The 25,647-nt window shown below is 63.0% G+C and overlaps 1 protein-coding gene and 1 long non-coding RNA gene across 2 annotated transcripts; one reads left to right on the forward strand and one right to left on the reverse strand.

Annotated features, from left to right (window-relative positions):
- Positions 1–6,353: 6,353 nt before the first annotated feature.
- Positions 6,354–21,429, reverse strand: CHRNA4 (cholinergic receptor nicotinic alpha 4 subunit). The gene is given in 6 exon segments (NM_001034114.1): positions 6,354–6,479; positions 9,367–10,741; positions 16,334–16,443; positions 16,740–16,784; positions 19,810–19,961; positions 21,354–21,429. Coding segments are annotated over 6 exon segments (1,884 nt in total).
- Positions 20,775–25,136, forward strand: LOC134809158 (uncharacterized). The gene is made up of 3 exons (XR_010154180.1): positions 20,775–20,932; positions 22,110–22,267; positions 24,588–25,136. It is a non-coding gene; the product is annotated as an uncharacterized LOC134809158 (long non-coding RNA).
- The last annotated feature ends 511 nt before the right edge of the window (positions 25,137–25,647 follow it).

A 25,647-nucleotide genomic window follows, 5' to 3' on the forward strand; every position in this document is an offset into this window, starting at 1 on the left:
TGAATTACATCATATCCACACAGATGAATGAATTACATCATATCCACAAAGATGAGTGAATTACATCATATCCACAAAGAAAAGTAAATTACGTCATATCCACAAAGATGAGTGAATTACATCATATCCACACAGATGAATGAATTACATCATATCCACACAGATGAATGAATTACATCATACCCACAAAGACGGGTGAATTAGGTCATATCCACACAGATGAATGAATTACGTCATATCCACAAAGATGAGTGAAGTATGTCATATCCATAAAGATGAGTGAATTACATCATATCCACACAGATGAACGAACTACATCATATCCATAAAGAGGAGTGAATTACATCATATCCACACAGATGAACGAACTACATCATATCCATAAAGAGGAGTGAATTACGTACATTCAACAGCTTGGGTGAATACCACAAGGACTAAGTTCTGATTTCCTATCTTGCCCAAATTCCTATCAAAAGTGTCTGGGGAGTCATGCCCTACAAACTATCCATTCTTCACCAGATGTGTTTTATTTGACCCTATATATCGTGACTTACTTCCCAGTCTCACTCTGGTGTAACATTATGAGACAAGGAAAAAAAAAATGTTTTACGCCAAAATATATTTCCTTGCCATACCTTGAAATTGCCCTGCAAAGTTTCTCGTGGGAAAACCCACATTCTATAGAGAATCCCCTTCCCCTTTGTTTTCCTTCCTTTCCAGATCCAGGAGATCATCAACTAAGAGCCAGGCACCCTTTTAGGTCCAGTAAGAAACATTTCACAACCTGCTGTCTCTGAAGTCTGCTATCTGAGAGCTTCCTCTGCACCAATCAAACTTGGTCTCCACAATCCTTTATCTCAACCTGAACATTCCTTTCCATGGATGCCAGGTCTTCAGACAAACTCAACCAACTGTCAACCAGAAAATGTTTGAATTCACTTTGAACTGTCCCACCTTTCTGAACCAAACCGATGTATTTCTTAAACGTATTGATTGATGTCTCACGCCTCCCTAAAATCCATAAAACCAAGCTGCGCCCCACCACCTCGGGCACGTGTCCTCAGGACCTCCTGAGGGCTATGTCATGGGCCATGGTCACTCAGATTTGGCTCAGAATAAATCTCTTCAAATATTTTACAGAGTTTGACTGTTCATCAATAACTCCAAACGCCATGCTGCATGACAGAGGCTATCCACAAACGCACCTGTTCCACCTACATGACGTTCTAGAACATAACAGAAATGATCCACAGAGCTGGGAATCACATCAGCGGTTTCCTGGAGCGCAGAGGGTTTTAGCTACACAGGACACGAAGGAGCTCTCTGGGTGAGGGAAACGTTCTGTGTCTGACTAGGATGGTGCTTACGTGTTGTCTGCAGGAAACCCTCCTTATATGTAATCAAATGGAGCAGCAAGGTGAAAAGGAGAGACTGGAAAGGGATCTACCAACAACTCTCAAAAGACGGCCGGAGCGTTTACGTGAGGATGAGAAAGGAGACTTGAGAGAGTGGCACAGTACGAGGGATAGAGAGGCCGTTACATAGTGAGCAGGTGCCCCCTCGCGAGAACACAGCAACCCTGAACGCAACCTAACAGAGCTTCTAAATACACGAAGAAAATGCCGGCACGCCTGCGAGAAGGGGCAAAGCCACGGTTCTCCTTGGTGACCTCAGCTCCCCTCTGAAACCTCCTACACCGTGTAGACAGAACACTGGCCCGGGTGTAGAAGGCCTGAAGGACACCTCAGTAGGTGGGACCTGGCGGGCATTTCTAGAATGTTCCCTGAAACAGAGCCGAAAGATGTGTTATTTTCAAGGCTGCGTGGAACCCTGATGAGGACAGACCATATGCTGGACCCGATAACAAGCGTGAAGGATTTGAAAGCACTGAAATTAAATGGAATACTTCGCTGACTCCAGAGGAATTCAATTAGAAATACAAAACAGAGATTCAAAAACCTGACAAAATAGGCACGTCATAGAAGAAACGTGAACAGCCGATAAACGTGTGAGAAGATGCGCCAACTCAACTAGAGAAATGCAATTTAAAACACAGAGAGAACTGTATTCCCACCAGACTGGCAAAAATTAAGAACCCTTGGTACAGGGGGGAGAATCGGAGCCCTGAGAGGAGGTAACGTCGGTGCAACCACGTTGGCAAACCCTCCGTCAGCAGCTCATTGAGCCGACCACGCACCCTTCCTTCCCACGGCTGAGCGGGAGCTCCTGGGTCAGCCTCCCTGCCAAAGTCTGTTCACAGCAGCCCCGAGCTGGTGACGGGTGAATAAGATGGTGGAGCCACGCGGCAGAGCCCACAGCACAGTGGCCGCGCAGCGAGCAATGACCTGGGATCGGGAGCCGACAGAAGGGCACGCCTGGCGCGGCCACGCACAGAACCCAGGGCCAGGCAACGCCGGGCAGAGGTGTTGGGTGACCTCGGGCAGGTCGTGGCCGGCCGGGCTGGGCAGGGGATTCCTGGGTGCCGGCTCTATGCGAATATTCAGTCTGTGAAAGAAAATGCCTTGTCATGCCGCTGAGGATTCATACGCACGCTGTGTACGTTACCCCGCGAGGCAGGCAAATGCCAAGAAATGCCAGCTCGGATTAGCGCAGCGGGAGCGCCTGTCTGCAGACAGGGAGTGTAAATGGCACAGTCACGTGGAAGACACGTTGGCATTATCTCCTAAAACCCAGTGCAAGCCCCTGACAATCCCACTACCAGGTGTTCCGTCCTAAGCAGCGAGCTTCCAACCGTGGGTCAAGAAATCAGTTTTGTGGGTCGCACCCAGCCTTTCCTACAGATTGAAATAGAAGACACTTGAATAGAAAATGCAAAGCACGGCACACGTGGTGACGGTGCGTTTTATTCATTGAAGTCTGTGCACACACTGGGAGCACATTCCAGGGCTTGGCAGACATTGCCTGCAGAAGCCGGGCAGCCGCACCTGGGCTCGGCGGGCCACATGGTCGGCGGGACTTGGTCCGTGGGGCTGGCCGGGCTTGCGTCCCCAGGTGCTGTGTGTGCTGCGCCTGATCCAGCATTTCCGGTGCAAGGTGAAAGGACTCAGCCACTTTAGAAATCCGAAGCCGCCTCTGCTCCAGGGGGCACCTGCTAACCCAGCAGTCCCACAGCAGCTGCGTGCCCTAGAGTGTCCTGGGCCCGGCCTTAACTTACAAGGGAGCCTGAGTGACAACTCCGGAGGCCAATACCATTGAGAGATTACCACGCTTCCTGAGAGGAGGGCCACGTCGCCCCAGGCCGGGCCACACGGGAAGCACCCAGGCCGGTCCAGAGGCAGAAGGGGCTGGGAAGCCCTGGCCAGGGCCTTCACTGGGGCCTCCCCTGGGAAGGAGGGGGCAGGGTGGCGCGAGCAGCCGCAGAGGGGCCGGCGCCCCGCAGGCTTTGAGCTGCAGCAGTGTCTCCCGCTGCCTGGTGCCTGGCACAGGGCGGGGAAACATTGGTTTAGTGTGAGACTTTGATAGGGGGTCGGGGGTCACAGCCCTGGCAAGGTGGGTTCTAGGCAAGCTGTCCACCCCCGGGAACTAACTGGCCCTAGGAGGAGCAGTCCTGGGTCTGAAAGATGTTAAAACATTCACAGATACAGAAAATAAACATGCATAACGGATAGAGTGCCATGCACACACCGGCACCTCCGTTCCTAATCACCGACAGCTGCAAGCAAAGTCCACTAACAGGTGATGGACAAACTGCGTCTTAGTTTATTCAGACAGAAGAACACTGCTCACAATTAAAAACGAAGGAACAGACAGCAAGGAGCTACGGACACACACAACAGCACGGATGAAGCTCTAAGTCATAGGATGAAGAAGCCAGACATCAAAGGCTCCAACTGCAGGATTCTGACTCCTCGAAGGTCGTGAGCCGGAGAGTTCAATCCACCGTGCTTAAGTCAGAGCCACAGATGGGGAGGGACGCCGACAGGAAGGGCTGGAGGGACCTTCTAGGGGCTGGGTCTCCACCGAAGAGCATGCATCTCGCCATATGTAAATTTTACCTTAATTAATAAAAACAGCACTGGACGCAAATACGTCAACATTGTTGTCAAGGTTAATTTGGCGTGGTGGGAATATGGTGCTTTATTTGGATTTTTTTTTTTTTGAGCCTCAAAAAAAAAAGAAGAAAGGGAAAGGGGTCTTCCCCCAGGCAAGCGGCCACCCCTGGCAGGAGGGTCCCCCGGCAGGAGCGTCCCAGCCACTCCGCAGTCACTCCTGACCCAGAAAAGAACAACCACAGCTGGGCCCAGCACCCCGGGCCACTCCCTGCAGCTGCCCACACATCTGGCAGCTGGATCCGCTTATGCAATGTGGATCGGGCTTCTTACATCTGAAATCTGCGTCTCTCTCCCTCCTCTGAGACCAGTGTCTCCTGCCAGCTTCCATGGCCCCGGGATGACCTCACTCTCCCAGGGTCTCCCTGCGTCCTGGGAGCTCTGGCCGAGGAGCAGCAGGGGCTGATGGCGGAGCGGGGGCAGGTCAGAGCTCAGCAGATGGGGTCCTGAATACACAGGGGATGTGGGAGGGGCCAGGGGGCTGGGGATGCCCAGGATTTGGCACGGGGGTCTCTGCATCCCACCCACTCCTGGCACAAAAGCCCCAGCCTCAGGACCCCGGTCACAGGCACCCGGGGGTGGGGGTGACCAGCAGCAGTTCAGAGGCAGGTGTGGGCAATGTGGGCCTGAGTCTCCTCCCCACTCATGTCACTGCCCGCGGGGACACAGCGGCATTTCTGGGGCACTCGGCATGCCGGGTTCCTAACCTCAATTATTCATTCTGCTCTCAGGCACCTCCTGACAAGACGCTGGCCCAGGAGAGCTCGGCTCGGGGACAGAGGAATGAGACTCAGTGGGACACAGAGCCCAACCCCATCCCCGCCCCTGGCTGGATGGGGTCTGGGGGCAGCAGAATGTGGACCACTCAGCAGGAGGCTTCCTGACTGTCTCCTCCCGAACCGATGTCACTCACAGGCAGGGGACACGCCGTCCTGGCCCCGCCCCTCTGGGCCCTTGGAATCATGGAGGGGTGGGGCAGCCTGTACCCATCCCAAGGGGAAGTGTGCCCCTGGGGACACTGGGGGGCTGCCGGGTGCGCCATCTTCAGGGTGTGCACTGCCGGGCTCCAGGGTCATGCCTGGAAACATTTCAGGCCTCCCCCACCTCTGGGTACCGCCTACAGGGGTGAGGCCCTGCTGAGCTCTGCCTGCCCTGCCAGGACGGAGGGCATGGGCCTGTGTGGAAACCCCAGGGCTCCCTGACTCCCATGAGGCTTCTCAGGGGCTTCCTGCCCCGAGGGTCCCAGCATCTCCCAGGTGGAGGTCCTCAAGGATGCCCCCGCCAGCTCCCCACAGCTACTGTAGCAGGAAGTCCTTCTTCCCGAACCCAGAGCCCGGGGCGGATCTCCCGGGCTGTGCGCCGAGGTGGAAACCCTCAGGGTCCTGGGGGAACCAGGGCCCAGGTCTGGACTCCATTCGGGACCTTCCCAGCTCCGGGGAATCACAGCACAGAAGTACCCCAGGGGCGGAAGCCACTGGGCCCCGTGGAGCCCTGGCCACCTGCCGGAGCCCTGGCCCTACGCCTGGAAGGCAGAGTCCTGGTCTCCGGACTCGCTGGGGCTGGGTGTTCCCGTCCCCCGCGGAGGGCCTGCGCAGGGGAGAGCTGGTCCCGCATGGGCCTCCCGATTCTCCCCACGCGGAACCAGCTCCACAAAGCTCTGTTCTCCAAGCCTCCTTGGGCACAAGACTTGAGTTCTCACTAACTTACCCAAAACACAACCAAACACAATCCCTGCCTGGACCCTCTCCTAGCGAAGCAGATTGGAGCGCTGCTGGCTCACCCTCATGGGGTCCGAGAGGCTCGAGGACCCTGGGGGAGAAGCCGAAGCCCACACAGGCGCAGGACACGGTGGGTGGGAGAGGCGGCCGGGCCTCCAGAAGACGGGGCGCTTGGGGCTGAAGGGGCGTGAACTCCCTTCAAGGGCCCCTTGGGGCGGTCGGGACCATCACCAGATCTGCTGAGAGACTGGGAGGAGTGAGTTCCATCTGCAGGGGAGCTCAGGAGACTCTTGAACTGGACTTAGCCCGAGTCCTGCAGGTAGAAGGCGCCGACCCCCACCTCTGCTCCAAGCCACTACCTCCTGGGGCCACAGACCAACTGGAAGCAGCTCCACACTCGGTCTCCCCAGAGGCCGTCTTACAGCAGACACAGAACAGGAAGGATAATTTGGCAAACGTGTGGCCCCACAGAGTCCAGGGAGAAGCCAGCCCGGCCCCAGGCCAGCCGCATGGATGCTGGCCCCGTGCATGGCAGCCCCAGGCCACGCAGGCTCCTGGTCCCTTCCTAGATCATGCCAGCCAGCCAGGGCGGCAGGAAGAGGCCCACCGTCCCCAGCAGGCAGACGATGATGAACATCCAGAGGAAGATGCGGTCGATGACCATGGCCACGTACTTCCAGTCCTCCTTCACCTGCAAGCACAGACGCTGTCACTCCAGCACGGCCCAGCCGCTGCCGGCGGGGAGAGCCCTCAGGACCCTGGCGCCGCCGCCGCCGGCGGCAGCTTCTCCACCTCCCACCTTCCACCCGAGGCAGCCATTGCTGCTGGTGCACGTGGCACACAGCTGCACCGAGGGGAGGAATTGGGGTGCACGGGACGGCCAGTGCTCTGCGGGGGGCATCGTCACCATGGTATGGGGCAGGAGGACCTTGGAACCCTGGGAATTCCGGCTGGGCAGACCTCCTTGTGGAGACAAGCTCTGCACTATGCCCTGTGTGCCCCCACCTCTCAGCAGGCGGCCTGTGCTCCAGGAAGGGGGCACGGGGGAGGGGGGCTCAGGCACCCCGTGAGCAGTCTGCTTTCAGCTCACCAGCGCTGGGAGGGGCCCATCCCCCTCCCCGTTTTGCAGATGGGCAAATGTGGCCCGGTGGGGGCACAGAGGGCGGACGAAAGCAGCACACACAGAGCCCGCAGAGCTGCCGCCATCTGCAGTCTCTCACTCGAGCCTCCCCTGGCCTGTCTCGTTTTCACACTGAGGCCTTCAGGGGCGGCTGCGGTTACATATCTGAACGGGGACAGCGGGTTCCGGCTCCAGGTCCGGCTTCTAACCCCACACTCCTGGGGCTGATGCAGGGCGGACCCCACCCTGGGTGACCCCCAGGAGCAGAGGCCTAGGGAGGGCAGAGGCAGTGGCCTGGTCAGGCCTGGAGTTGGGAAGCCACTCTCGAGACAGCCGCTGTGTGCAGCCCAAGGCACTCATGCCGCTGGCCACTGCCCTCGCCCCGGCTCCCCCGTCCCGCATCCCCGGCTCCCCTGTCCTGTGTGTCTCCGGCTCCCCCGTCCCGCGTCCCTGACTCTCCCTTCCCACATCCCCGGCTCCCCCATCCCGCGTCTCTGGCTCTGCCGTGTAGGACCTGAGACAACCCCCAAGCTGATGAGCTGCCTCTGGGCCCGGCCGTGAGGGTGTCCTGGGTCCCAGGCCTGTGGATGCTGAGGGATGGGAGGGATGTGCCGAGGGGGCCTGAGCACACTGTGGGGATAGTGCCTCCTCCTGCTCTGATTGTTTATAGCAATCCCGGGTCTCCTGATGGTGTTAAACTGAACCAAAACGGCCGCGTTTATCTACAGGAAGCCTGAAGGCAAACGGGGTCACTTATAAATAAAGTCCTGCCCAGGCCTCAGCTCTGGGGGCAGGGACGCGGCCGCCCTCTCGCCCTTTCCTATGTGCCTTTAGTTCCCTGGGTTCTGTGTGCCGCGTTCCATCCACCCTGAAGATGAAACGCAGCCGCAGACCAAAGCCTTCCCTTTGTCCCCGAGGTGGCTGCTGTGAAGTCAGCTCTGCTCCCCACAAGCCCAGAACCAGGTCAGGCAGCGGCAGCAATTGGCCCGAGAAGGCTGCTGGAGGGGCCCAGGCCGCGCGACCGCCGAGCTCAGACCCACTGCCAGCTTCAGGACCGCTTTGATCAAACATCTAAATGCATCTGACCCCACGGTGGCACAGCCCGGGCACAGCTGCCTCTCGCTTCAAGAGCTGGCAGCAAAGCAGGATCCCGATGCTTCTCCAGGCTGCTCTCGCGACCCCAGAATGTTCTGGAACCTGCAGGAGGCTTTGCAGCTTCTTGGGATTCAGTGGGGTGGCTGTGTGGGGCGAGCAACTCCCTCACTTCTCAGGGGTATGGAGCACGGGCCCCTCGCTTTGGGGCTCGCTCAGCTAGTGGGGGCAGGCACCAGATGCGTCCGAATAAACTATCAAGGATGGCGCTCTGGGGTCCTGGCAGAGGTGGCCCCTTCAGACGGAGGTGGCCCACTGAGGGCGCCAGGCCCTGGCACCGGGACAAGAGCCGGGAGGTGCCGGCGACAGCAGGTGGATGGACAGGACAGATGCCGAGTTGCCGCTGTGGACGTCATGGGCTGCACGGCCGAGGCCGAGACCCCTGGCCACCTGTGTGCCCCACCCGTCCCGCCCCATTATCCTGTCTGTGGACCCTGGGCCCTGTGCCTCCCCCCGTGTGACAGGCAGTAAATGTCTGCAGAAGGAAACAGGGAAGCTACCTGGTGCTGGGGTCAGGCAAAGCTGGCTCAGCCCCAGCCTCTCCTGCATGGAATGGGTAGGAGACTGCACAGCCACAGGTAACACGGACATGGCTGCCACTTAGCAGAAACTGTGGCTCCTGGGGCCTCTGTGCGGCCAGTGCCTGGCGCTGGAGGGTGAGGGTAGGTGGGCTGGCCCCGGGCCCCGGGGGGCCTTAGCCGTGGGACCAGCGTTCTGCCCCCAGCCCCTGGCTCTCCCACCTGTCCCCAGCTTGGCCGTGTGGGGCTGATGGTCTTGGAGCTGTGTCCCTGTCCCAGCTCCTTCCTCCTGCCACCAGCCCATCCCATCCCATCTTCTCTGAGCCCCCTACATCCAGGCCCCAGATACAGAGGGGCCCCGGGGAGGCCCACGGGGCAGGCACAGGCGCACTCTGGGGAAAGGGCCTTGGCAGTGCCTCGTTGCGTTCTGGGGACTTGGCCATTGCTGGGCAGGAGTTCCCAGAGCGCCCCCGTTCTGTGCTGGAAGGACACTGCCTGTGGCCCCTCACCGTGCCGTCCGCCGAGGCCCACTGTGTCCCAAAGCCGGAGACGGCACCGGGATCCACCCTGTGCCAGCCACTCGGGGCCCCCTGCCCCGCTCCGACTGGGACCTGCGGCCACATAGCAGGCTTGGGAAGAGGCTGCTGCAGCAGGGGCCACGCCCTGCACCCCAAAGCGAAGCAGCCTGAGGCCTGGGCCCGGCTCCTGGATTACACACCAGGAAGAAAGGGCGTCCGCCGGTTCCATCTGGGTCGGAGGCGCCCAACACAGCCATGGGCGGGACTTACCGAGAAGTCTGTGTCTTCGGCCTTCAGGTGGTCTGCAATGTACTGGACACCCTCCACCGCCCGGGTCAGGGCCGGGGACAGGGGCAGGTGCCGGGGCGGCGCTTTGGTGCTGCGGGCCTTGACCGTGGCGCTCGGGGACACCGAAGAGGGCTCCTTCTTGCACGTGCATTTGCACGGAGAGGGCCGGTCTGGGGGTGGGAGCTCAGCCGAGTGGGTGTTGCGAGAGGCCAGGGCGCCAGCAGCCTGGCCACCTGCCTCGGAGGTGGCATCGTCTCGGGGAACACAGTACTGGATGCTCCGAGACCGGCACCGGATGCCGCCTTCCACTGCTTCGCCAGGGCTGGACATGTGCTGGACGCTGAGGGACCTGGCTTTGGCCAGCCCTGGTGCCTGGGTGCCGTGGGGCGGGCGGCAGGGTCCAGGCGAGGCGTGGGGGCTGGCTTTCTCAGCTTCCAGGGGCTGCTGAGCAGGGAGCTGGTCGGACGGTGACTTGCAGGAAGGCCCAGGCTCAGCCGGCACATCCAGGGGGATGCAGAAGGACGGTGAGGGCGGGTGCAGGCTCTGGGTGCCGCTCGTGGCAGGGGGCTCCCCTTCTGGCTCGGGCCAGAAGCGCGGGGCACTGGCCATCTTGTGCATGGACTCGATGAGCCGCCGGCAATTGTCCTTGACCACGGACGGCCGCTTCATGAGGAGCAGGCGCGGCACGATGTCCAGGAAGACCCTGCGTACCCAGGTGGGCATGGTGTGCGTGCGTGGCGAGCGGTGGTGCACATTGAGCACGAAGACCGTGATGACGATGGACAGGGTGACGAAGATCATGGTGAACAGCAAGTACTCGCCGATGAGCGGGATGACCAGTGAGGTGGACGGGATGATCTCGGTGATGAGCAGCAAGAAGACGGTGAGCGACAGCAGCACGGAGATGCACAGCGTGATCTTCTCGCCACACTCGGAGGGCAGGTAGAAGACCAGCACGGTGAGGCAGGAGATGAGCAGGCAGGGGATGATGAGGTTGATGGTGTAGAAGAGCGGCAGCCGCCGGATGACGAAGGCATAGGTGATGTCCGGGTAGATCTCGGCGCAGCACTCGTACTTCCTGGTGTTGTAGGTGCCCACGGCGTCCACGATGACCCACTCGCCACTCTCCCAGAAGTCCAGCTGGTCCACGCGGCTGTGCATGTTCACCAGGTCGATCTTGGCCTTGTCGTAGGTCCAGGAGCCGAATTTCATGGTGCAGTTCTGCTGGTCGAAGGGGAAGAAGGTGACGTCGATGCTGCAGGAGCTCTTGTAAATGGCCGGGGGAGTCCACTGCACCCGCCCGTCATGGAACAGGTGGGCCTTGGTCAGGTGGGTGACCGCGAAGTCCCCGTCAGCACTGGGCAGGAAGAGAGCGAAGGGTGTGAGACCCCCACATCCATGCCCACGTCCACATCCACGCCCACATCCACACCCATGCCCACGTCCACACCCACACCCACATCCACGCCCACGCCCACATCCACGTCCCACGCCCACATCCATACCCACATCCACGTCCACGCCCACATCCACACCCATGCCCACGTCCACACCCACATCCATGCCCACACCTATGCCCACATCCACATCCATGCCCACATCCACGTCCACGTCCCACGTCCACGTCCCGCGTCCACGCCCCACGTCCACGCCCCACGCCCACGTCCATACCCACGTCCACGTCCACGCCACACGCAGAGGCATTCTCACGTCACAGGAGCACAAAAGGGCTGTCGGCCTTGCCCAGGTACACTGTTCGTCTTCTCACTTACTCGTGCACCTCAGTTTATCATCCCTGAGCTGGGCGTAGCACGTGGTTCAGAGAACGGGAAGGGACCTACGAGTGCCTGACACACATAATCACTGCTGCTGGTGATTATCCTTATCCATGAGTGGCGCATGGATGGGGCTAGTCTCCCGGCGTCACCTCCTGGGACACACGGCATCCCCATGTCCCTGCCCCTCCAAGCAGCACCCTGGGACACCATGGGAATTCCTCACCCAGCTTCTGCCGTTAACCCCAAGGACCTGGAGGCCACCTCCCAGTGTGTGAGCATGAGGACACCAGGGGCCACAGAGGCAAGGACAGGTGTCCTGGCCACTCAGGGCCAATGCAGTGGGGCTGCATATGCACTGCCCAGTTCCAGGGCCACGTCTGAGCCACTGGCTCTGGACTCTCTTTTGCCTTGGGGGACGTGGGTGTTCTGTCCACAGGCCCAGGTGGGCAACAGAGCAATGGAGCGAGGGGCTGATGTCCCTTGAACTCCTCCCGGTAGGCAGAGCTCCCAGCCCCAACCCCTGGTTCCATAGACAGCGGCTGGCTGGGTGGGACGCACTGCAGGAGCACACTCAGGGCTGAGGCAGCCAGGCTCGCGGGGGCAGCAGCCGACCCCCCCACCCCCACCCACAGAAGTCCCCACCAATGGGAAGCCTGAGACCCCATTAAATCCCCAGCGTTGGCAGGCATGGGGCCAGGCTCAGCTCTGTGGAGGGCACTGGGGCACGACGCGTCCGGGGGAGCGGCTGCCCAGCCACACACCTCCTGCTCCACCTCTGCCAAGCTGCCTGGACCCCTGCCCATGCCTCCTCTGTCTCATTCCCTGAGAGCCTGCTCAAAGGCCAGGGCCTCTCCAGGTACTGGGGCAGAGCTGGCCACTGTTCCCCGAGCTTCCTCTGTGCCTGCCCCCGAGTCCCAGGGCCGGACCTGTACCTCAACCTCCCTCCCAACCCTCAGGGACCCTCCCTTTGTGGAGCCGCCGCTGCTGGAGCTCTGCCCTCCAGGTCATGGAGACCTGGCCCCCCAAGGTCTCAGTCGGTGCTGAGCCTCTGCCCCCCTGAACTGGTCCTGAGCCAACACCGCCGGCTAGGCTGCCGCTCAGCTGCAGAGGGAGGGAGACCCAGCAAGAGCCACCAGCTGCATCTCAATGCGGCTCCGGCCCAGCACAGCCTGGCTCCCGAGCGTCCCTCCAGCAGGGGGCGGGGCTTTACCACCTATGTCAGTCTGGGTGGAATCAGGCTCAAGTTTGCTCCCTCTCCCCAGCCCATCTCTCCAAAAACCAACGCCCTCCACCTTCTGAGGCACAAATTAAAAGATTCTCATACGGCAAGCGGGTGACTACTCTGTTCAGCACACACTCTACAGGGAACGCCAGGGCCATGCTCAGGGAACAGTGCAGGTCTGCGCCACTCTGGGCAGGGCCCCCCTCCCCCAGGGTCCTCTGCCCGCGCCACAGGAAACGGGACAAGGTCAGGGCCAGGTCCCCCAGCCCCCAGGTCCCACAGCCCCCAGGTCCCACAGCACCCCTGGGCCGCGTCACTGCTGCTCCCTGCCCCACCCACCCCTGGCTCCAGCCGCCCTCTGGGGAGCCTTTGAGGAGAACCCCGTTTGGGCTGAACCACCTGGCCGTGAGCCGGCTCTGGACTCGCACCATAAAGCTGCACCCTGGGAGCAGACAGGGTCTGAGGAGCCGCCCAGTCCAGCAGGTCCAGGTTCCTGCTCCAGGGCCCACAGGCTGGCGTGAGACCCTCTGTCCCCTCCACCCCGACCCCAGTGCAGGTCAGGGATTTCTGGGCACCTGCCCCAAAAAGTGGACAGCAGGGCCCCCAACTGGGGGTGGCCAAATCCCAGAGAAGGGCCGAGGCCTCCCACCCTGCAGCCTGGCCGGCCACCAGTCACAGCCACCTGCTGCCCCAGAAACAGGCCTCTTCAGCGGGAGCAGACCCAGCACCAGCGGCCACTCCAGGAACCCTGGGTCCTGTCCGGAGAGAGCCTCGGTGACAATCCCAGCCCCAAAGAGAAAACTGGGGTCACCCCACTACATCCCACAGGCCATGGTGAGGAGGAGACACAGGAGAACATGGGGTGGCAGCAATCCCTGCTCTCCCGAGCTGTGGTCCTAGGGAGCTGTGGTCCTAGGGGGACTGCGGTCCTAGGGGGGCTGCGGTCCTGGGGGGGCTGCGGTCCTGGGGGGGCTGCGGTCTTGGGGGGGCTGCGGTCCTGGGGGCACTGTGGTCCTAGGGGGCTGTGGTCCTAGAGGGGCTGTGGTTCTGGAGGGGCTGTGGTCCTGGGGGCACTGTGGTCCTAGGGGGCTGTGGTCCTAGAGGGGGCTGTGGTTCTGGAGGGGCTGTGGTCCTAGGGGGGGCTGCAGTCCTGGGGGGGCTGCGGTCCTGGGGGGGCTGCGGTCCTGGGGGGGCTGCGGTCCTAGGGGGCTATGGTCCTGGGGGGGCTGTGGTCCTGGGGGGGCTGTGGTCCTAGGGGGGCTGTGGTCCTGGGGGGGCTGTGGTCCTGGGGGGGCTGCGGTCCTGGGGGGGCTGCGGTCCTGAGGGGGCTGTGGTTCTGGAGGGGCTGCAGTCCTAGGGGGGCTGCGGTCCTAGGGGGGCTGTGGTCCTGGGGGGGCTGCGGTCCTAGGGGGCTGTGGTCCTGGGGGGTCTGTGGTCCTGGGGGGCTGCGGTCCTAGGGGGCTGTGGTCCTGGGGGGGCTGCGGTCCTAGGGGGCTGTGGTCCTGGGGGGGCTGCGGTCCTAGGGGGCTGTGGTCCTAGATGGGGCTGTGGTCCTGGGGGGGGCTGTGGTCCTAGGGGGCTGTGGTCCTAGGTGGGGCTGTGGTCCTGGGGGGGCTGTGGTCCTGGGGGGGCTGTGGTCCTAGGGGGCTGTGGTCCTAGAGGGGGCTGTGGTTCTGGAGAGGCTGTGGTCCTAGGGGGGGCTGCAGTCCTGTGGGGGCTGTGGTCCTAGGGGGCTGCGGTCCTAGAGGGGGCTGTGGTTCTGGAGGGGCTGTGTTCCTAGGGGGGGCTGCAGTCCTGGGGGGGCTGTGGTCCTAGGTGGGGCTGTGGTCCTGGGGGGGCTGTGGTCCTAGGGGGCTGTGACCCTCGGGGGGGCTGCGGTCCTGGGGGGGCTGTGGTCCTAGGGGGCTGTGGTCCTAGGTGGGGCTGTGGTCCTGGGGGGGCTGTGGTCCTAGATGGGGCTGTGGTCCTGGGGGTGCTGTGGTCCTAGGGGGGCTGTGGTCCTAGGTGGGGCTGTGGTCCTGGGGGGGCTGTGGTCCTAGGGGGCTGTGACCCTCGGGGGGGCTGCGGTCCTTGGGGGGCTGTGGTCCTAGGGGGCTGTGGTCCTAGGTGGGGCTGTGGTCCTGGGGGGGCTGTGGTCCTAGGTGGGGCTGTGGTCCTGGGGGGGCTGTGGTCCTAGGGGGCTGTGGTCCTGGGGGGCTGTGGTCCTAGGGGGAGCTGTGGTCCTGGGGGGCTGTGGTCCTAGGGGGCTGTGGTCCTGGGGGGGCTGCGGTCCTGGGGGGGCTGCGGTCCTAGAGGGCTGTGGTCCTGGGGGGGGGCTGTGGTCCTAGGGGTGTTGTAGTCCTAGGGGGCTGTGGTCAGGCAAGAACTGTGATCCTTGTGGGGGCTGCAGTTCTGCAGGAGGCACTGTAGCCCTAGGGTGGGATGAAGTCCTGGGAGGACTGTGGTCCTGGCAGGGAATGTGATCCTGGGGACCTGTGGTCCTAAGGGGCTGTGGTCCTAGAGGAACTGTGGTCCTGGGGGAGCTGTGAACCTGGTGGGGGCTGCAGTCTTTGGAGGGCTGTGGTCCTGGTGAGGCTGTGGAAGTGGGGGGGCTGCAGTACTCGGGGGGCTGTGGTCCTGGGGGTTTGAGGTCACAGTGGGGGCTGTGGTCCTCAGATGCTTCGTTCCTGGGGGCTGCATTCCTGGAGGGCTGTGCACAGGCGCCCAGAGCGGCTTCTCTGCCCGGCCCATCCTGGGCGTTTCCACTTCTCCCTGAAATGTGTCCATGCGAGTCACACAGGCGGATTCGGTGCATGGTCCTGGTGGCGGGGAGCTGGGTGGCTGGGTGGCTTGCAGGGGGCAGGGAGTCTGTCCTAAGGGAAGACCACCCGCCGCCCACTCACCACTGACCACCTCCCCAATGCACCCTGGAAAAGTGTCCGGCCCTCCCACTGCCGGAGGCCCTTCCCGCTGCCATTACTGGAATCAATTGAGTTGGAAGAGGAGCCCATTCGTTCTTAATCATACAGCAGGGTTTGTAGGTCAGGCGGGTGCCCTGGGGCCTGGAAAGGGCTGTGGGCAGATGGCTGGGACGGGAGAGGAGGAAGAGCTTCCATTTGCTTTGTTTGTGGGAGCTGCGACCCTGCCACACCCAGGCCCTGAGCCTGTGGCCGGAGATCGTCCCTGGAGGACTCAGCTCAGACAGCGCTGGCTGCCGGGCGCAGGGCCCTGGGCACAGATCTGCAGGAAGGACAAGTTAGAGGACAGCAGCCTCCGGAGGCCACCGTCTGCCACGGCCAATCCGTGGCAACGCTGCCCTGGCTTCCAGGCACAGAAAACCCGTTTCCATGACCAGACTTCATCTTGGCCTCCTAGGAGCCTGACATGGGCTTGGCCCAGCCCGAGGCTTTGTTTGCTGGGGACCTGGCGTGACATGTCCTGGGCAGGGCGTGAGCGTGCAGAGAAAGCAGAGGCCCTAGTGGCATGAGAACCGTCTGGGGCTTCCTCACCCCTCTCCAGGGCACCCTGCAGTCCACACTATTCTCCCAGAAAGGCCAGGATGGGGTCTGATGGCGAAAAGCACTCCTGCCCAAAAGGGCTCTCCTGCAGCCGTCAAGGGTGGGGGCAAAGACGTCCCGGGTCAGGAGCCAGCCCCCAGGCCTCAGGACTGGTCCAGGCAGGGACACTGTGTCCAGGTGCCACAGCCACTCTCAGGCCCCTCCGGCTCTGACGCCCCAGTGCTGAGACCCAGGGATGCCCTCAGCCTCTTTGCTGGCCTGGGGGGACCCTTCCCTCCTCAACCCACACCAATTTCTCCATTGCTCCTGCTTCTTCCTTCCTGGGCCTGGGCTGGCATGCATGGGGCTGGCATAGGCCCCGCTGGGCCAGGCTGGGCCTTGGTGGAGCTCCCTGTCTGGGCAGGGGCAGGCCCTGGCCACTCCTGCCCACCAAGACCCTGTAGGGGACTCACTTGTTGTAGAGGACAATGTCCGGCCGCCAGATGAGCTCAGAGGGGATGCGGATGGAGGTGACATTCTCATAGTCAGCTGGGTCCCAGCGCAGCTTGTAGTCGTGCCATTCCTGGATGGGGTGGGGCGGGGGGAGGCTGCAGGGTGAGGGGGGTGGGGGAGGGCAGGGGCGGGGCAGGGCCAGGGTGGGGCAGGGCCAGGATAGGGCAGCAGGGTGAGGGGTGTGGGGGAGGACAGGGGTGGGGCAGGGCCAGGGTGGGGCAGGGCCAGGGCAGGGCAGCAGGGTGAGGGGTGTGGGGGATGACAGGGGTGGGGCAGGGCCAGGGTGGGGCAGGGCCAGGGCAGGGCAGCAGGGTGAGGGGTGTGGGGGAGGGCAGGGGCGGGGCAGGGCAGTGCCCTCCCACTCACCTGCTTCACCCATACGTTCGTGGTCATCATCTGGTTCTTCTCATCCTAGGGCACCGAGAGAGGAAGGGGGCCAGTGACCCCTTGGTGTCTTTCTCTGGCCCTAGGTTTCCTCATCCACAGCCACTGGCACAAGGACACGGCCAGGGCAAGATATGGTGGACGGGCGACCTCTGGAGGTGGTGAGTGCCCCGTCCCTGGAGGCAGCCGAGCCCAGGATGGGGACTCTGAGGGGACCTAGGGATGTGGGGACAAGGCCACAAACATCTCCAGCAGGAAACTGGAGAGGAGGTCGGCGGCCTCACAGGCTCCCCCAGCTAAGGACAGGTGTGGCGGGCATGGGGAGCCTCCTTCTGCCCACCTGCCTTGCTCCCTCCCGGCCCTTGGGGGCAGCCCCTCTGCAGACAAGGCCCCCACGTGGGCACACACAGACAGCAAAGCTGCCCCTGGCACATAAGTGGGTTCCACTGCTGGCCAGGGTGGCCCCTCCAGGACTGTGCCTCATGACCTGAGCAGGTGGGACCTGTCACTCAAGGTCACTGTGTGCAGCTAGGCCACTCACCCCAGCCCCTTCCGACCCACCCCACCCACCTCCTTCCACATCCCCACAGAACCACGTCCCCACCGACCACATCGCCATAGAACCACATCTCCATGGACCACATCCCCACAGGACCACATCTCCACGGACCACGTCCCCACAGGACCACGTCTCCACCGACCATGTCCCCACAGGACCACGTCCCACAGACCACGTCCCCACAGATCATGTCTCCGTGCAGGGCCATATCTCCCCTCAGGACCACATCCCCTCAGGACCACATCCCCTCAGGACCTCATCCCATGTGTCTGAGGAAGCTCCAGGGTCCTCAGAACCAGCTTCATGTGGCCAGGCCTGGCCCCCCTGCCCAGTGTCCTGCCCTACCCCCTTGCAGCCGTCATTCTCAGGCGCCCTTGAAGCTGGAGGGCAGGTCAACACTGCACATTTTACCACCACTCGGCACTGGCCTGGGCTGGTTGGAAAAGCACTGGGTCTTCCAGACCCTCCTCTGCAGCCAGTCCTGGGGCCTGAGCTCACACGTGCAGCTCACAAGCCCTCCCCTCCAGGACAGACCCTGGTGATGGCATCTATAACAAGTATCCGAGCCCGCAAAGGGGGCACGGGTGAATCCCCAGCCCCTGGTGGGACGGGCAGAGTGGGCCAGACACAAGGCCGCCCCTTCCACATACACGTGGCCCTCAGCCTTAGGCCAGCACCCAGGAGCATCAGGCAGCCCCTTCCGCGCACACGTGGCCCTCGGCCTTGGGCACCCAGGAGCGTCAGCACCCACGTGTGCATGTTCGTGTAAGTCCTTAGTCGGCTGCAGGGTGGAGAGAGGGGTGGGCAGCTCTGGGAGTCTTGGTGCTGGGTGTGCTCCAGGCCTCAATGTCTCCTGGGCAAACTGGGGACTCTGTGGTGGCGTAGGGAGCCATGGATTGAGCCCTGAGAAGCTCAGGTAGGCAGCCAGGTGGGGGGTGGCAGACCCAGAGCCTTGGGCAGCTGCCAGCGGCCGCCTCTGCCAGCCACCACTTTGCAGCCGTGTTTGCAAACCTCAGCAGGCTTGCCAAGCCTGTGCAACCCGCATTGTCTTCTGGCTGGGCCTCCGCCAGGGACACTCCACAGGAGCCACTCAGGGGCAGTTCCAGGACACTGAGGCTGGAGGTCTGGGTGGCCGACCCTGGACGGGGCTGGCTGACTGGAGTCTCCATGCGCCGCCCTGCATGGGCAACTGCCACCACTGAGCAGCCTGTCCGCGGGAATGTGGCTGCAGCTCCCCACACCTCCCAAAGCCCCTGGGGTGTGGCCCACTCAGCCTGGGATAGTGAAGCAGCTCTCACCCCGTTTCACAGGCCCCAGGCCCAGGGTTACCCAACACGCACGGCACCAGCCTCCCAAAGAGAGGAAATTCTCCCGCAACCCGGCGGCTCCTCCCTCAGCGGCAGACCCAGGCTTGGCATCCTGGCAAGGTGTGGGCTGGGCCTCTACAGCATACAAATGCCTCCCCATGTGGGGGTGCCCTCCCTGGACCAGCGAGCTGGGATTTGGCAGCAGGGCTGGAGCTGGCGGACTTCAGTGTGGAAGACGAGCCCCTGCAGCTCAGCTGGCCATTGGCTGCCCACTCGCAAGTGGGCCAGCTCCCAGAGGCCACAGCCTGCCCAAGCTGCCCTCCTCCATGGTGGCAGCCCCCAGGCTATGCACCCCCACCCAGCCAGGTACCCTGAGGGATGGTCTCACCCCATTTGGAGTGGCTGAGCCTGGCTGGGAAACGTGGAAATGTCTCTGCTGCCCCTTACCCGGCCCCTCCAGGGCCGCCGAGACCCCCAGACAGTCTGGCTCAGGCCTGGGTAGGTAACCAAGCATCTCAACCGAGCACAAGGCCGAGCCTCCCGCAGCTCAGTTCTCTCAGCCTCGAAGCCTCCTGGTTCCTATCCCTGCCTTGGGGCTCCATGTGCACTGGCCCACGCTGCAGGGGCCTGGCTGGACCAGTAAGGCTTCCTCCCAGCAGCCTCCTGGGCCCCCCACCAGAAAGGAAACATACTTCAGACAAACAGAACTCGCCCAAGACTCCCCCAAACCCCACATTCCAGATCTGTGGGTGAGGGGCCTCTGGGGCCAGCTAAGGTTGGGGTGCTGCCGGGACACCACAGTGCCTGCTCCTGCCCCGGCCCCTGCCCCGGCCGGTTGTCCCTGTTGCTCCAAGGTCACAGCGTGCCCCGCCACCCCCAAGCAAGGCCTTTGCTGTTCTTTGCTTCCGAAGGTGCCTGGGCTCTGTACTGAGAACCTGGCCACTTGGAGTGTTCCCACGTCAAGGGGGAGGAAAGGGCAGGGCCTGGCTGGGACGCTCTGAATCAATCCTTGGCTGGGGCTCAGGCGGGGCAGAGCTGGTGGCTGCCGTTCTGACGTACCAGCCCGGGCCGGACACTCACAGCCACGGGGAGTGTTGATGGCTGTGTCCCCTCTGCCCACCCAGACCCCTGTGCTCCTTGCAGGGCGACCTCAGTCACAGCGCACGATGGCCACGCCCTCACCTACCACGTCAATGAGCTGAGCGATGGACAGGCCGAAGCGGACGAGGACCACGTCCGAGATGTTGGCCACAGGTCGGGACCACTTGTTGTAACCGGAGAAGAGTTTCTTCAGGAGCCGCTCCTCGGCGTGGGCCCGGGTCTCCACATGGCTGCTGGCTGCGGGGAGAGGCAGGCCAGTGGCTCAGGTGCAGGCGGGACAGGAGCCGGGAGCTGTCCAGGAGCTCTCCAGGCTGCCCCAGCCCCCTGCCCAGCACGTCCACTTCCTTTCAGCTCCTCACATGAGCACTTCCCACCCCAGGACCTGTGTGTGTGCCGGGCGTGCGCTGTGTGTGTGTGTGTGTGTGTGCCGGGCGTGCGCTGTGTGTGTGTGTGTGTGTGTGTGTGTGTGCCGGGCGTGGCGTGCGCTGCCCTCTCTTGGCCTCCGGCTCTCTCCCACCCCTGGGTGTAATTGTGATTTCCTCGGGGAAGCTTCCCAGGCCCCTCAGCCCACGGAGGCCTTCCCAGCACCTTGACCGCACCACAAAACCAGGCGGCGGATGGGCCGAGGACTGCTTTGGGTCTCCTGTCACACTGACTTCCAGGGAAGGGCTGTGTCTCTAGCAGCTGGCGAGTCAGAGGACACTCGGGGGTAACAGCAGCAAAGGAGGGAGTACAGGGCAGCGGGGCCAGCCCAGGCAGGAAGAGGGAGGAAGGGGAAGGAGGATCGGGCCCCCACAAGCGCCCGCTTCCTACGGAACCTCCCATGGTTCATCAATCCCCTGATGCCCGAGGAGTGTTTCAGATGCAGACCCCAACGAGGTGCCAGCCCCCTCCGCACCCCAGCCTGCCCGTGCTGTTGGTCAGACCCAGAACGCCCTTGATGAGTCGCTCTGGAGGAGCACAGCCCTAGGTCCATCTGTGCTCCAGGTCCGGGGCCCCAGGATCTGAGGCGTTCCCTGCCTGTCCTGGGCGTTGCCATCAGGGGCGGGTCTGGGCGGAGGGGGAGACCTCCACCTCCCTGGTGGGTCCCGCTGGCCTGAGAGCGCAGACAGGACTCGGGGAGGGGGAGGGGTCAGTTCTACACCCCTGGGAGCCTTGACTCCCAGCCCAGAGTGCCCACCAGCGACCTTGTTCTTCCTGCAGAAAAGGTGGGTGGCGGCCGCCAAGGGCAGAGGCCACCCCTCTGATCCCCTAAACCGGAGGAAGCAGGCATGGGGGTCTTCAGGGAAATTTAGCTGGATGGATGGGGGAGGGGCGAAGGTGGCCCCACCTCTGCTCAAGTTCGAGCTTTTGGGGCCAGCCCTGAAATAGCAGCGGAACCCCCCACACCCCGCAGAAACCCCCTTTCCCAGCCCTCCGCATTCGCCGGCGGTTAACTCCCTCCTCGCCTGGCTCAGCCCGGGTGCAAGCGCAGCCTGTGCGGCTGGGGATGGGGAGCCTCACGGTCGCCCAGTCGCGCGCACCCGCGGCTGGGGACCGCAGTAAGGAGCCTGCCTCCCTCTGGCTCTGGGGGTCCCAGGCCATCCGAACGCGGGCGAAAGGGGGCCCATCCCGCGCCCCGTAACTTACCGCGCAGGAGGCCGGTCCCCAGAAGCAGCAGCAGCGGCGGCAGCAGCCGCGGCGCTCCGGAGCCCCCTAGCTCCATGGCGCACGCACCTCGCGGGCTCTAGATGCGGGCGGCTCCCGGCTCCCCGCCGCTTCGAGGCCAGTGCGCGCCCAACTTCATGCCTCCCGCGCCTCGCCGGCCGCTTCGGCCGCCGGACCCGGTTCGTCTTCTCCTGTGGGGCGCGGTGCGGCGGCGGCGCGGCAGGGAGCGCCGGGCTGTGGGCTCCGTGGCGCGGCCCCGCCCGGCCCTGCCCGCCTCAGCCGGCTGGGAGGGGAAGCAGGGGAGGGGGGAGGAGGGGAAGCTGGGGAGGGGGGAGAAGAGGAGGGGGGAGGAGGAGGGGGAGGGGACGGAGAGAGAAAAGGGAGGAGGGAGCAAGGGCCGGGGAGAATGAGCAGGGATGGACCGCGCGCCCAGGGGGACGGGGAGGCTGCGCTGGGCCCCGGGCGGAGGTAAAGTTTCCTTGTTCTCCTGGGGTTCGAGACGTGCCTGAGCCGGGGACGGGGACCCCGGGGTCACTGAGTGCGACTGGGGGGTCCCGGAGTCAGTCTGACCTCCCTGCCCACATCTCCAGCCTGGGCGCCCGCTCCCTGCCTGCAGGGGTGGGGGGCGCATCTAGGGGATCCGGCGCAAGGAGGGGCACCCCTAGCACATCTGGGTTACTCCATCGCGCCAGCCGGTGTCTGCAGCCTGAAAATCGCGTCTCTGGTCTTGTTCTCCAGCGAGCCGTTCAGGACTCTCTGTCCGCCTGCAGCCCCCGCCTTCCCCGGTACCTCCGCCGAGAGCCAAGAGGCGTCCAGAGGGGGGCCCAGGCGCACGGTCCCCAGGGAGGGGCCCCGCCCTCAGGTGGGTGCCGAGGTGGCCGCCCACAGAGCAGCAGGTGCGTTGGAGGAGGGGCGCCTTGTGCGGCTGAATCTCGTGTGCAGGAGGAGAGGGCAAGGCGCTGCAGAAACATCAGACCCGGCCATCCCTGCAGCCGCGCCCCTGGCCCAGCCTCAGGCTCTGCAGCTGGGACACAGCCCCCGAAAACGGAGATTTCTGTCGTCGGTAATGGAAGGCAGAGCAGAAGGGGCTGGAGAGGTCCGGTGACTCTCCGCATTCACACCCCTCCCTCCAAGGCTGCAAGGCTGCTGGTCGGGCGAGGGGGCTCCGTCAGGAGTTCCCTGCAGCAACCCCATCTCCAGCACAGGCCTCTGGAGCCCTACAGCTCCCGCCCCTCCCATCGCCTCTCCCATCTCCCCTGTCCCCACCCCCCACCTTCCTTCTCCTCCTCCCCCCAGCTTCCCTGAGCAGCCACTGCTCCTGCCCACCTCTCTCTCCCCTCCCTGCCCACCTCTGGTTCCAGGTTGAGCTCATGGCTCCTCATACACCTGCTTTGGGACGGGCAGGAGCTCTTCCTCACTGGCCAGAGCTGTCTGTCCGCTCTGTGGGCAGTGCCTACAATTAGAGCTTTCAGAACACACAGCCGCTGCACAGTGGCTGGTCCAACGAGGACACTGCTCTCCTGAATTGCCTGGTCCAGCGACAACACCTGCCCTGCTTCTGTGGCCTTCCCACATGCTGGTCCAAGCAAGCTGGATGCAGGGACCCCCTGCACTTCCACGGCCCCCTTGCGGTGGCCTCTTCAATTGTCCTTACGTTACCAAAGAGATAACACAGGTGCAGAGAGGCCGAGCGACTTGCCGAAGCTCACAGTCAGTACTGGGATTCCAACCCAGGCCATCTGGCTTTAGGGTCTGCACCCCGGCCCCCTGCTTTAGGGTCTGCACCCCGGCCTCCTGCTTTAGGGTCTGCACCCCGGCCTCCTGCTTTAGGGTCTGCACCTCGGCCTCCTGCTGGCCTCAGATGTAGTTTTGGGCTAAGGTGCCCTCACTGGGACAGCCTCCTGGGAGATCCCAGGTCTACTTTCCTGAACTCTTTCCTGGAGCCATGGGTGTCCACCACCCACCCTGCTGACGGCTCTCCCTCAGACCACCCTGCAGATCCAACCCTCGATGGTTTCAAGGACCTGTTTCCCTAGGCAGACTGAAGTCCCCCAAGGAAGGATTCCCTCTCCTCCTCCTCCCCTCCTTGCTCTTCCCAAGCCCCTGGGCAGTGCAAGACCCTGTTCCTTCTGGCCTACATGAAGCCCCTCCATGGGCCAGTTCTGTGCCAGGAACTAGAAGGTTCCAAGCTGGATGGATATTTGGGCTGAGCAAGCAGCTGGTAAACACAGGGAGGGGAGAAGAGCAAAGTCCCCCGAGGCCCCGTGAGGGCAGCCTGCTGACCTCTGACCTCTGACCCACTCACAGAACCCCCGCTCCCTGCCCATGAGGCTCCCTGCTTAGGAAGGGGACAGAGAGGTGGCAAGGCCAGCAGCTCCCGCATGGTATAGAGTGGCCTCTGCCCTTTGGTTCAGGCCCCACCTTGGTGAGAAGCCCCTGCCTGTGGTGTCGCAGAGCAACTGCCATTGGCAGAGCCAAATCCACATTCTTGTGTGAGTGGAGAGGCCAGCCGTGCTGCGGTCCCTGCTGGAGCCCCTGTGACACGGGGTTATCGTTTCTCTGACTTGGCAGCTGGCCGAAACGGGGCTCTTCTGCTGATAAAGTGATGTCCGCCTCGTGGGTTCCACACCCTCGTGGGTGCCTCACCCTCCCGTGGCAAACCAAAGACCTCTTTGGGAAGAGGACACCCCTGCTCCTGTGCTTGGGCTCATGGTTTCCCCCTGGACTTGTTAAAATCGAGGCCTCCTGTGGAGATTATCTGGGGTCACAGCAGAGCGAGGGGCGTGTGGTGAGCTGGGTGAATCCCTGAAGGGCAGCCTGAGGGCCACGGGTGTCCACTCAGCCGTGCGTGGGTGAGTTTGTTTAACTCCAGATTCTGGGGCTCCGCCCTCAGAGACTGTTCAGTCTGGGGTGAGGCCTCCAAATCTGTGGCTTCCACCAGCCATTGCTGGCAGCTCTGATGCAGGCGGCCTCAGAGTGCCCGGAGAAATGTCAGCTTAGAGCCACTTGGCCCAGGGCTGATGTGGAGGGTCAGGGTTCCCCACCGCAGCCAGGGCTCAGCCCGAACCTGGTGTCCTGGCCTGGGGCAGGGGCTGGAATTTGCCCCCCGTTGGTGCAGGGGAAGAGGCCGTGGGCCTCGGCAGGAGCCTGGCAGAGGCTCTGAGACTAAGCCAGCTTTGCCTTTTCTGTCTCCTCCTCACTTTTCTAACAAAACAGGCCCAGGCTTCCACAGGGTCAAGCGGTCTCAAGCCGGCGGCTCTCCCTGGTGGATTCCTGCAGGTGAGTTCACTCTGAGAGCTCAGCCAGGGCCAGCAGGCCTGTCTCTCCCGGAGCCAGGGGCCAGGCCGGGTCAGCTGGATGCCCGGGGCTCTGGTGACACAGCCCTGCGGCTGAGTGCACACGCTCACACACATCTGTCCAACCTCACTGGCTTTCCCTTTGGATTTGCTAATGCAGCAAGATTAATCAGGTCTAACTCATTAATTTGCACAGCCCCTCCCTCCCACCTGCGCCCGCTGGAGAGCGCTGGTTGTGGGAACCCAGTAATCACCGAGGCTGAATTAGATTCCTACTGCACATCCTGGCCCTTGCCTCTGCTGCTCCTGAAATTGCTGCTTCAAAGGAAACAAAAACTCTGGATTCAAAGTCCAGTGAGACCAGATTTGGGGGCACAGCTCTTCTGTGGCCTGAGCCGCCCTAGGGGGCTTGCGGGTAGGTTGGGGGACACTACCAGGCCCTTGCAGACACCAGCCCCGCCTCCCCACCCTGGGGGACACAACCAGGCCCTCGCAGACACCAGCCCCGCCCCCCACCCTGGGGGACACAACCAGGCCCTCGCAGACACCAGCCCCGCCCCCCACCCTGGGGGACACAACCAGGCCCTCGCAGACACCAGCCCCCGCCCCCCACCCTGGGGGACACAATCAGGCCCTTGCAGACACCAGCCCCCGCCCCCCACCCTCCCCATGTCACCACCAACTCCAGGCTGCCACTGGCTACGGTGCAAAGCAGCTCCCCTGGAAGCACGGCTCTGGGGGTGATTTTTCTCTCTCCCTCACTGCTGTCTACCTGCCCATGGTAACCGAGGGTTTGTAGTAAAGGTGAGAGCACTGAGGGGCACCAGCTGAGCCTGAGCCGCACCCAAGGAGATGGCTGTGGGAGGCAGGAGGCATCCAGCCCCAGGTCCCTGTGCTGGGACGTGCTGTGGGCTCAGCCCATGGACAGGGGGCCCTGCCTGTGCTCCCATCCCCCCCAAGGGCCTCCCCCTCCTGCAGCT

This window comes from Pan troglodytes, chromosome 21, assembly GCF_028858775.2.
Source record: "Pan troglodytes isolate AG18354 chromosome 21, NHGRI_mPanTro3-v2.0_pri, whole genome shotgun sequence".
Lineage (NCBI taxonomy): Eukaryota > Metazoa > Chordata > Mammalia > Primates > Hominidae > Pan > Pan troglodytes.